We start from the raw sequence: 12,793 nt of genomic DNA on the forward strand, positions 1-12,793 counted from the left end.
AATCAAACGAGATTATAGCTACTTTCTACCTTTTTTTTCCTTGCAGAAAGACCATAATTCACAGCTCTAGCAACTCCTGCCATGTGTTGCTGCAGACTGGTAGGATTATTATGTTATTTGGTTCTCCTGCAGGAAGTGGGATAATTGTGCTATTCCTTTATCGGAGCAAAACACCTATCTCTGGGCCAAGTGTTTCTTAAAGATAACATTGTACAATCCCCTTGATTTCATCATGCCAATGCATTTGCACCTGCTGATAAATATGAACAGAGCAAGAACCTTAATGAGATCCTTTAATGAAAGCCTGTCAGCAAATTAGACTGCTGTGTCCATCCAAGTGTGCAATAATTGTTATGCCTTAAAAAACAAGATGCCCCCATTAGTTAACATGTCCAAGGTATTATTCAAGTTGTGTGTGTGGGGAATCAATGCCACAGAAATAAAAAATTTATCAAAAATCATAAAGCACAGTGAAGTCAAATGTCCAGGCCCAATTCCATAAAATCCACTGCTGTCACTGCTGGGTCACAGAAACTGAGAAATTGAGAATTGAGCCTTTGCTGTCCAGGGGGAACACAGGGATGGGAAGGAAGAGCCAGAGCTGCTTACCAAAGTAAGATATTTCTGAAAACAATCAGACTGCCTACATACATATACAGTTGAGAATTCTGCCCCCTAAAAGAAGCCAAATTCACCAATCTGATAAGAACTACAAGTCTCAGACATTCAGAGATACACTTTAAAGAGAAGCATGGAAGAGAAAATTGGGAATTAAGTGCCAGTAATTAAGACAACACAGGTTGAAACTCATCTTGTCTGGAAGGGGAAGTGAAAGTAGTTCTAAAACCAGATAAAATAAAAATAAAAGCTAGAAAAGGGGTATTAGGGGCAGCAATGAATACAAATCATAAAGTTGATCAGGGACAGAGAAGGACACAGAAGCAGCCCAGACCTCATGGAGCTAAGAAAAATAAACAGATTTTTAAACAACGTCCAAAACCAAATGCAAAACTGGAAGCCCGGCACCACAACTGGCTGCTGGCAGGAGCACTGGCCACTGCTGAGCAGCAAGTGCAACACCAAGGCTCAGCACTGCTGTCTGGGCTCACCCCCCCAGGATCCCAAAGCTGGATGCAGGAGCTTGGGCACCCAAGAGGTCCCCGGGGTGTGACTGGGAGAGTGGCTACAAGAATGAAAGGGGGCTAGGACCAGTGGGATGAAGGCAGCCCCTTTCCAGCCCCTCTTCAACTGCTTCTTTGGGCTTTCTCCTTCTCTCAAACCTTACCTTTAGACAAGTTGGAAATGTAACTTTAAATAAAAGGTTAATCAATCCAAGGAAAAGAAATTAGCAATGCCTGTGGGGGATTCTTCTTTGAAGCAATGTTTTTCAAACAACTTTGATCTTTTCAAGAGAGCTCTTGTTTGACCACCACAGTAAGACCTCCAGAAGAAATTCGTTTGGGGGACTCAAGGGGCTGGAAGGAGAAGCTCCCCAGCCCATGCTGCACAGGAGCTTGGTCCCTGCTGCTGCTCTGGTCGCACCTGGGTCTACCTTTGTGCACAGCAAGGAAACCATGACCTTGTGAAGAAAACCAGGCAGCTCCCGGAGACTGGAGGAACATGAGGCCTCTGTCAGCCCAGCACCAAAGCACTAACTCTCACACCTCTTGACACCAGTTGCTTCAAACCAGCTGGCCACACAAGCAGCAGGCCTATGATATGTGGAAAGCCAAGGAAAGAAAGGACAAAGAAGCACTTTATTTTTCATGCCTCTGGGACAAGCTATTGGACATCAGGAGTAGGAAAACTCCCTTTGTCAGCTCATCCTCCTCCTTGAATGTTCAGGCCAGCAGCAGCACTGAGGAGGGAGAACACACTGGCCTGACTCATCCCCTCCACTACTGCTAAAGCACACATGGCCCAAGCTGGAACACCCCCCTGCTGATCCCAGAGGGTGGGGAGACCACATGGACACCGGGACTAGGAGAACAGGGATGCCAGGGAGTGGGTGGATGCAAGGGGAGAAAGGGAACATGTAAAAGAGAAGGACAATTCAGCCAGAAGAGACTGGAGAAGAAAAAGTATAAAGCAATTAACTGTGCTGGAAAGTCAGGGAAGAAAGCCTGGAAAAAGAGATTCTTTATTCTTCTTCTAGTCACTTTCCAAGTGAGACTTTTCTTGACTACCTAAAATGTTGGTTTGGGATGGCCCAATTAAAAAAAACACAACGCCTTTTCAAATGCCACTTTCCAACAAGCAGCACCTCCACCCATATCTAGACTTGTCAACAGCCAAGTCCAAGATACCAGCAGCTGCCAAATCTTTGTCCCAGGGCAATTAACTAATTGGTGGCTGTGCTCAGCTGATTGGGAACTGCCCCTGTGCAAGACAACAAGCCCTGGCTCTGCTGCAGCCCTACCAGCCTAGGAGCCACCATCTTCCTAACACACCCCAGAAGCCCCCTCAGAAGGCAGGCGTTGGCAGTGTCAGTCCTGGGGACGGGATGGCCTGATTCACCGCCTGCCCGCAGCACCGGCTGAATCCGCCCGCAGAGTCACAGGCTCAGCTTCAGCTCTTGGCCCTCTGATCCATGAACATAAGTCTTCCTCCCAACTTGTGAACAAGTATTAAACAAGCAGCATTAAAAAGCTCAGCAGCGTCTCGCTAACTGAACACATGGTTCTTCCATAATTCAGCAAAGAACAACAGAAAATTCACCTCTGCCCTATCTCCATCTTCAGTCTCCCCATAGCACATCTCTCCATTATTTCTCCAGATCAGTCAAGGATACAGAACTGCTGACAGCAAGGCAGTGAGCCGACACTCCTGCTATCACTGGAGAGGCAAAGAAGATTCAATCCTAGATGGCTATCAGCATAACACAGGAAATTTTGATACGCAGCTGTGCCATCCATCTCTGCTCCTGACGGACGGCGCCTGCACGTGTGCCACTGATAAAGCCCAAATGCTCATGAACTTCATCTTCATTTTTGCACAGACTGTAACTCAGGCAGCAGCCACGAGCTGGAGTGATGAATGTCCTGCCACCTGAAAGGCACCGACTGATGATGCCGGATACTTAATGCAAGGAAAAAAGAGCAACTCTGAAATGGCTTTAAGCAGGTGAGAGATATGGACTTGAGTATCAATGTGCAGCTTGCCTAGAACAAGATGTGTCATTTACAGGGAGACCAGGGGCAATGCTGCGACCCATGAGCTGGATCCTGTCAGTGACCTTCCAGCCTCCCTGCTGAGGTCTGCATCAACAGAAAACTCAACAGCAGCTGCTGCTAGGTACACTATGATTGCATTCCTCATCATGGGGTTGTTTTATTCCGCATAGGGCCAAAAGCCTCAACAGAGTCCCTCCTGACTCTCAGAAGCCCTGCCCCTGCTTCCTGGCTCTGCTCAGTCCTCCCTGCCCACATGTAAAGCTCCACTGATTGCTTACAGCAAACATACTGAGCAATGCACGTAACAGCAGATCTGCTCTCTGTTTCGCTTCTGAGTTCCCCGCTGTATCTTGGTTAGCTGCACAGCTCAGATTTGGACTGTCTGTGCCTCTCACAGCCATGAACACAAGGACCCTGCAACAACCACTTAGCGCCAAGTGGTAGGTCAAAGGCAGGATGCTGGAGTTCAGCTGTGCACAGGCTGCACACTCACCTTGCTGTCACACACCTAACGCTTATTTCTCATTACTCAATGGCCACCCTCAAACTTTATCCTATAAACAAACATGCAGCTTCCTAGTCCTTTTGCTGTTCCTTACAGGATACAGATACTGTCCCTACAAGGTGGGAGGACAAAGCACAGCTCCCGAGAGCACTGCTGTGAGGGCAAGCACCCACCTCTGAAGGCGCACAGCTCTCGCCTGGGCTCCCTTCCCCCTCCTACCGCAGCGATTCTCCATTAATATGAATGATGGTTTCCAACGAGCACGGCTTTGTTAAGCATCTGGGCTGCAACAGAGCAAGACTCTAAACAGTTATATCAAAGTGACCACTGAAAACGCAGCACTGCGTAAAGAATTGCTGTGGGAGCAGGGAAATGAAGGGCTCCACAACTGCATTTCAAACTAAGCATTGCCTACCCCAAGGCAGTAACTACTGCTCCCCAGGATGCAGATGCTATGGAGAGGACGAAGTAATTTGAATTTGCTTGCAGATGGAATGTGCTAGTCACACTCAACTGCAGCTACTTTGAAACAGATTTCAGACAAGCCTCACTCCTGGCACAGTCAAAGTACTGCAGGATGGGAGAGCTGGCACACAAGTCACGTCCGCTTCCAAGAACTGGCTCCTCTCCCTCCCCATCTCCCTTATTAAAGCATACGGCTGCTGTCAAAGCTGCAGCCTCTGCAGTGCCCCTTCTGCAGATACCTTCTTATCGGTTGGGGATGCCACAGCCCATCTCACAGCTAATGTGACTTGCAAAACTTCCCAGAGGACAACGGCTGATTTACTCATGCACAGCACCCGTCCTCTCAGATGAAAACACCCACTTTTCAGGAGGGAAACACTAAACCACACAGATATTAAGCTCCGGGTCACCTGGACCCACACTGGCAAAAGTCTAAACTCCAGTGATTTCGGTCCCTTATGACACAGTGGGATTTAGGCATTGTGGCTGGGACCACCACAGTGCCCAAGAGCAATGTATTGTCACAGTGGCACTGTGCCATGCTCAGCAACATGTTCCCCATTGACTGGGTGAGGAAGGAGCAGTGCCCACATGATTCTGAGTCCCCAGCAGCTGCCTCTGACCCACTTCAGTGCTCAGGCACAGCCACAAAGGTCAATTCACTGGGTGAGCATCTGGAGAGAAATGGCAAGGCAAGAAAAACTTCGGGTTTTTTCCCTCCACAAACAGCAGATAAGCCCAGGAAACACACAGCATAGGCTTGGGGGATAATTCAGGTATGAGTTTGTGTTTTTTCCCAAACCAGCTGCCAGCCCCACAGAGATGACATACCCTCTCCAGTACTCCAGACAGCCCATATCCTACTTAAAATTCTTCCCCAGCCAGTAGCATTTTACAAACCATTTTGTGTTCAAGAACCACCCATTTACACCACCTGCACCATGACTGACTTTCAAAGAAAGCCCTGCTGAAGTCAGTTTGATCTGCATGCCCCTTTCTCACAGGCATTGCTGCAGACTCAGCATCTTTGGTGCAAGACCAGGAGCCCCTCTCTCTGCTTCTTGTTGCAGCATGGCATGCATGCCGGTGGGGAAGAAGGATGGAAAGAAAAGCTGCAGCTGCCTTCCTCCTCGTTCTTCCATGGGACAGCAGCAGGGGACAGGTTTCCCCACCTGGCACAACACAGGGAATTGCAACCAGCAGCCACTTTCATCAACACACTTGAGCACTAACTGTGTTACACCTCTGGGACAGGTCTGAGCCCAGGTCTGGTACTGGGAGAGCAGCTGCAAGACAGACGAGCAGAAATGACCACAGCCACCCAGAGACACTCCTCTGAAGGAGAGGTGGCTCACAGCCCTCCATTACCACTGCTGTTACAAATGCTTTAAAGACAAAGGAAAATCCTGACAGGAGTAGGAAACACCAGTGCATTTAAGCTCTTTATAAAATTAAATCATGCCTTCAATAATGACAAAATACAATAGGATACACATAATCTCCAGAAGCTTAAATCCACAAAATACCAGCAGCAAAGCTGCTGTGACTGATAAACTCCTGAAGGGCACACAGCAGCAACACGAGAGCAAAGCCATGTGGCCACAACCCCATCCCTGAACAGCCTGACAGGCCTTCTGTGTGCTACCAATAGACACAGGGGTCCCAGCCCCTCAGCGGGACTATCCTGGGCCCGCAAGGGCTGAAGGAGCCAACACCAGGACCAGGGCTACACCCAGCAGAGGTCTGGGGGATGGATGTAAAGTTGTTCAGCCATTCCCAGATAACACAATCCTTGGTTCCAGGGATTTTTTTTCGCCCCTTACAAAAAACAGTGCTTTCAGGTCTACTACTCCAAAAGGCTGAAGACTCCCATTACCAGCTGAAAGATGTGCCTTACCTTGACACCACAATTATAAGGGAGAACATGCTCACCTCAGAATCTGATATGGAGACCCGATTGGACTCTATTGTTGGTCTCCTCATTATACGTGGTGATGGCCCTGTGGCATAAGGACCATAACCTGGAGTGTTGCTAGATGCCAAATAACCTCCTGATGATCTTTCCTGAAGAGACAACTTCCTACTTGATAGGATGGGTCTAGTGAGAGGTCTCTTGGGAACATGCCTCCAGTGAGCATCTTCTGACCGCTGGGAAGGCAGAAATACATTCATGTCACTGTTGACTCCATTTCTTTGGATGTCTTTTATGTTATCAGAAAAGACTGTGTCATTTTCTTCACTGTTGTCTTCACCATTTTGGTTGCTTCTGTCTGGGCCAACAGCCACATCTATGGCTGCCACCCGCTCTGCCAGTTCCGTTTGCGTGTCTTTGCAGCACGTGTCTATGCCTCCATCCATGGCATTTGTTGGAGAGTCCCCCATTGCTGCGTCCAGCTCGTATGGTCTTAGATGGCACTGCAGAGAGCTGTGATGCTAGTGCTCACAGACAGCACGGGGCATTGAGGAATCTCTCCATGAAACACCTAAAAGGGAAAACAGAGGTAAGCAGTAATAGTGTTCACTTGACACAGTCATAACCAAGACAGCCGGCTCCGGCTTCTTCCAACATAAAAGAAAGCAGAAGCAAAACACTGACAGGCTGTAAACAAGTTGCAAACACTCAGAAGGAAAGGCAAACCCAAGCATCAAGCTAGATATGAAAGCAATAAAGATAAAATCTTATCTGATGTGAACAAGTGACACAGCTAAAGAGAACTTCTCCTTCTGTTGCCAGACCAGTCAACCAGAGCTTACAATAAAGGGAAAAGTACAGCTTCTTAAGCTGAGGGTAAAGGTTCAAACTTTTGACCTCTTGAATTCTTATTTATAGGGTACAAGAGCTTCTGGTATGTATCCAAGGCCAATGTGCATAACAACAAATCCACAGCCTCCACAGTAGTGTCTCCATTGCCTTGTAGGGCCCTACAGAGTGTCACAGAACAGCCTGGAAGCCAAGCCATGGCTGGTGACTTCCACACTCTCAAGTTATTTGCAAGGCAGCCAAAGCAAAGGCAGCATTTAAAACAAGTCTGGTTCCAGGGTTGCCCCTGGCCACCCACAGTTGCAGCCTGTGTGCAAACACACATTAACCTCGTTGCCCACCATGTATAAAAGCTATATTGAGTTGCAAATCAACACCACTTAATGATTACCAGCATGTGGGAATTAGCTTTTCCTTTGGAAAAGACCTATAGAACTCAAAAATGAAATACAAAGCTAAAACTGCTGAATAAAATCACTGTTGCCTGGATGCTAATTTCAGCTTCAATTTAAAACATATTTCAGTCTTCCCAAACCAGTCCAGGGCAGGAAATGATCCTCTGCAGCACATGGCTGTCATCCCTTAATCACCTCTGAAGATGCAGTGCTGCAGGATGCATCATCTCATCCCTCTGCCCAGTTTCTGGGATCAGTAGGGGAGCACTTAGTTTTAGTCACAGCATCCTGGACTGCATCCAGTGAATTTCAGTGTAGCCTTAACTGAAATATTGTAACTTTTGGTTCTCTACGTGCAAAGCAGGTTGTACATAAAAACCCCTGCAAGACAAGTGACTTGCATCACCCTGTTTTCATGCTGGCTACATTTAATTTACACAACGAAGGGACAGAGTGAACAAGTTCAAAAAGCCCCATCCAGCACCAACCTGGGAGCAGGCACAACACCTTGGTCAGGGAGCCAAGCCTGGCTCAAAGCTGCCCAGCAATGCTTAGTTAAACACCCTACAACTGAACTCTGCTGCAAAGAGAGACAAACTCCCGAGTCCCCCGCAGAACCACAGCAGCCAAGCTCAAGCAATCTTTTATATCAGTAAGGAAATGAAAGAAAGATCTGTATGGGAGGCTTCACCCTAGGTCAAATGCTAGTCATGGGAGACACATGCCGGGTACTCAGTATCACTGAAAGGAAACATCCAAATCTAACATGTCCCTCCCCAGAGCCTGCTGGTGCCGTCCTGCCCCTCCTTCTCTACTCGGGTATAATCTTCCCCCCTTCTCCTGTCTTTTCTGCAGGCTTGTTTGAAACAAACTGACAGAAGTGTCACTCACTCAAAACAGTAATGAAATAGTGAGATCAGCTTTAAAAGCTTCTATTAAAACTATATTTAAACCCTTCAGTCCCACAGCACAAATCCCCTTCAGAGCCAGGACGCAGGTGCTGGGGGGTGGCTCGCAGCAGCAAGGGAGGGGGTGCAGGGTTCAGGTCCAGCACAAACTGCACATGGTCCCACAAACCCACAGGCGAAGCAACACCAGACTCCCCCTTCTCCCAAACCCCCAAGCCAGGCTTCACCCCAGGAAGCCAGCTGCAGCCCTGCGCAGAAACAGACACAGATTTGTGGGAAGCCCGCGGAGGGCTTGCTGTCTGCAAAACGCTCGTGCAAGGTTTGCGCTTGGGAAGCTTCTGAGCTGGCTTAGGGGCATCGATCAGGTCAGGGCAACTGCAAGCCTGCAGCCACCCTGCTGTCTCTGAAGTTTTCCTTCTCGCCAGGGCCTGCCCAGCAGCACATTTCCCAACGCGAAGCTCATGAGGACTCCTTGCAGGATGCCTGCGTGCTCGACTTGGGGTGCAGGTCAGCACCCCAGCCCCTGGGGAGCACAGACCAGCCTCCAGCCCTGCCTGCGGGGCAGCGGCTTCCCAGGGCTGCAGGGCCAGGAAAGCACCAGGCCACATGGCCACTGTCAGCAGCTGCCCTCGGCATCACCAGGGCTGGGCTGCAGCTCTCCAGCCCGTGTGTTCCCTTCAATCAAGGAAACTATTTGAAATGAAAGGATGGAGGAAGTAAAAATGCTTTCACCATTTAATCCAACTATCCATGGGATAGGAGGAAACCTCTGATTCCACCCTGCATTAAAAGCCTAGCTTTGCCCTTCTACCTACAGAGAAACAAACCCAAGGCCTTTCCTTGCAGCAGCTTTAGCTTCTGAATAGTCACAGCTTACCTCACTCCTAGGAAGTATCATGAAAAAAATCAACCTGCAACTTGCAGGTCCCGACAGACAGCGATGCTCGTGTTAGCCGCCTGTGCAGCTCTTCACTGCCCAGACCAGGCACCCCGGGGTGTCAACCCATATTTGTACAGCTCTAACCCACAGCTCAGGCTGCAAAATAAATCTTCAGCTGACAACTTAAATAGATAAACTTAAGGTAAACCTCATAAATCAGTTCATCCGATCAAAACAGACCCATAGAGCATCACAACAAATAATACAGTGCTACTAACAGAATGCTAAAAAAAAAAAAAAAGAAATCCAGCAATTGTTCACCTGTACTTTGTTTCAGGTTCTGCTGTTTTGAAAGATTCCTTTTCACTGATAAATCTTCCAAAAGTGTATTGGAAAGCAGTGATTTCTGAATAAGTACATCAGTTACGCACAGACCAGTCTTACAGTGCATAAAACTCAGTACAAGAGGCAATTATTTATTTCTGCAAGGCAAAATCAATGGTGGATTTGCAGTTTGTCAGGCTGTAACACAACCGCACCATGCTGTGATGGGAAATCCCAGCCAAACAAACACATCATCGCTACCTTCTACAAGCTCCTGCACAGCTCTGGGCCCAATGCTCTTCATGCAGTCACCAATCTGATCCCCCCCAACACCTGCTGTAGATGAGAGGATTATTCTGCAGACATGAACTAAAGCTGCAAACAAGCTTATATGAGCAAAATTAATTTACTTACACATATCTTATTTACCATTTTTCCCTGTAGCTACTCCGCTGCTGCAGGCAGACTGCCACTTCAACGGTGTTTTTCACGATATATTTATCAAATGGCTGCACATGTTTTCTAGGCAGGCACTGAGCAGAGCATGGTACAAAAAACCCTTTTGAAAGGAATAGGATTCTGGAGAAAATCTCTCTGTATTGTACGTGGGAGCAGGAGATGAGCGAATGCAATTAGTTTTGCTGCTCAATAAAGTATTTCAAAGCATTGTTTGAAAAATAAAAAACTGAAAATCTAGTTTACTGCTTGGTCCCTCCATTTGGCTAACTAGAAATGTTCCTATGAAAAAGGACGGGGAGGTTAAAAGGCCCTGGGCCTCAGCAAATCCAGCTTCATTTCCTGATTTTGTGACAGACTACTCAGTAAAGTGACTTTACAGCTTCATCTGTTGCAGTTCCCAGGTTACGAGGGATGACACTGCTCTCAGCCCACCTCGTCCCTCTTCCCTTTTCTGTCCCTGAGAACGCATCTGCCCTGGGCTGAGGTACCAAGGGCCTTTGCAGTAAAATAAATCACAGTGAATAAAAACTACAGTGGACATTTGCATGGAGAGTGTTCAGGCAGCTGTTTTGCTGCTGTTGAGTTGGAGACTTCTTCAAATGCCCATGGATGGCGCCCTCCGCGCCAGCACGGGGACCAGCAGACATCACACTGAAACCCTGTTTGAAGGCCACATCCATTAGGTGCATCTTGACCACACAAGACCCACAGGCACTCTCACTAAGTAAGGTCCCAAAGATCACAGAAGGCTTCAGTCTGCTTCTTTTACTATACACTAGCAAGGTCAGGAGGCAGGTCGAGTTTCCTAAACGGTGCAGGCAGCCATGTACCAGGACAGGCTGCCTGCAGAGGGATGTCCTCTCCATCACCAGCATCCTTCAGCTCAGGTCAGGCCCCCCAGCAGGAACTCAGTCCTGCCTTGGGGCAGAGCTGGGCCTGTTTTGTATCCAGCCTTGTCTTGTATCGCCCTGTGCTTGTGTTGTGCTTCCTTCAGATCGACAGCAGCAAAGCCAAGAGGAAGAATCTGCTCTGACTGCTGTCAACCGGCACCAGAAACTCCCTTTAAGGAGAGAAGCAGCAAGTCCCGGGCTGGGTTGCCAAGTCCTGAACAGCTCCTCAAATGAAATTTTTGAAATATTAGGTCAGCAAGTCCCTTCCAGAGCCTGAGCTGTCTACCCACGCCAAGCAATACAGTCTATGACTGTTTCATCCCGGAGTCTCTCCTGTGCTCCCTGTTCTGCAGTCAGGTCTGCAGGACTTCCTCGAGCACTCAGCATTAGTCCACTACCCTGACAAGAGGGAGATATTTCCACAGCCCAACCCTGACCCCAGCAACTTTTTATACACAGGGGAGGCACTTGCTCAAAATCCAGCCAGCTCACTCTAACAACTTCAGTCTGGAGAAGCTGAAGAGGAACTTGTGTCCCAGAGCCATTCACTGGAGCAACATGTGAGCTGCCAAGAGCCCCACAAGCACAAAGTGGTTTGCAACACATGGCTCTCCGGGTCTAAGGAGCCACTTACGGCTCTCATTGCTGTGGTGGGAGAGAAACTGAAGGGTTCATTTTTGGTGCAGCAATGCAACTCAGAGCATGCTGGCCTTCACTTCAGCTCTGCTTACCCCCAGCACACTGAGCAGGCCTCCTGTCCGCCTCCACTCACACTGCTGCTGTGAGGAATCAGGCCTTGGAGAAGCCCGCAAGCTCCTTGGCATCTGTGAAGACCACTCTCAGACATCAACTGGCCAAAAGGCAGCCCCAACCAAGTGGCAAAGAACAACAAGAAGCCGCAGCTCTGTGAAGCCAAGAAGAATGCAAATCCCTGCAGCCCTCGCAGAGATAATCAAGACAGATGTACACCAGACTGGCTATTTAGACCATGTTCTCACGGGGAAGTGGGTAATCATTTTTGGTACCTATTCCTGACTAGAAACAGGAGACATTAACACAACCCAAATAATAAATAAGAATATACCATTTGTGCTTTTTTCATATACACCATATGTTTGCTTTATCCTGCGGCTTACGAGGCTCTTGTTTCAGAGCACAGACAATCGTGTCTTGCTGAGAAATCACTCGATCCTGCTATAATCATCCTAGTCTTTTCCCTCTTCTCTCCCCAGTTCTTGGCAGCAAGCCTGGCTGTTGTGCCACAGCTGAAAATTAGATCATAAAAGCAAGGCGCTTTGATTACTTCTGTGAAGCTCCTAGCACAGCTTTAAAAGTAACTGCAGAAGGACAAAGAACAGTATTTTTTTGCAATTCAGGAGCTGCATGAGAAATTTGAGAAAGAGGTTCAGGCTCCTGCTCCTGCCAGATTTCTTGAATGACAACAAACATCTCCAGACCACAGTCTGGAAAATGCACCACTTCTACCTCCTCCTTCTTAGCCCTTACCAAGGCAGAGTGTTTTCAGAAGGGATTTCAGGGACAGTTCAGTCCCTGAGCTACAGGCAAGGAGCACCCCTGAGGACTCCATGCTTGTCCAGCTCTCCCTCTCTTCCCCATGAGACACCCTGGCTGAAGATAAGATCTGGGGTTTGGGTTCCACGTAGGACTGATGCTTTCATGTCTCTGGGTGTAAGGTGTGGATGCAGATGTGAGACAGCAGTGCTGAGCTCAGCAGCGAGCTCCTGATATTATAACGTGAAAAATAAAAGTTACACACCTTCATACCACAAAGGCCATGTAACTAGTTTTAAGAGCAAATAATAGCATATTTTAAATACATTTTGAATCTAGCCAGCATGCTGAACTAAAATCTCAAGTCTACCAGCCTATGGCATAAGAGAACAACCACCTTGTGCACAAAGTAGTGAGCTCAGGAAGTTTTACAAAAGATTTCCCAACTGCATTATATTTCATCCCTCCATGTTCTAATTATATGATTAAATAAATTTGCATAATCAGATGCAATTACACTA

The 12,793-nt window shown here is 47.9% G+C and overlaps 1 protein-coding gene across 5 annotated transcripts in view; it reads right to left on the reverse strand.

Annotated features, from left to right (window-relative positions):
* CAMKK1 (calcium/calmodulin dependent protein kinase kinase 1) overlaps positions 1 to 12,793 on the reverse strand; it is a 114,286-nt gene that overhangs the window by 59,518 nt on the left and 41,975 nt on the right. For all 5 annotated transcript variants that reach the window (XM_074922656.1, XM_074922655.1, XM_074922654.1 and 2 more), the window contains one exon: positions 6,076 to 6,626. In XM_074922656.1, coding sequence (XP_074778757.1) covers positions 6,076 to 6,525 — 450 coding nt within the window. In that variant the 5' untranslated portion in view covers positions 6,526 to 6,626. The remainder of the gene's footprint in view (positions 1 to 6,075; positions 6,627 to 12,793) is intronic.

Source organism: Athene noctua, chromosome 19 (genome assembly GCF_965140245.1).
Source record: "Athene noctua chromosome 19, bAthNoc1.hap1.1, whole genome shotgun sequence".
Taxonomy (NCBI): domain Eukaryota; kingdom Metazoa; phylum Chordata; class Aves; order Strigiformes; family Strigidae; genus Athene; species Athene noctua.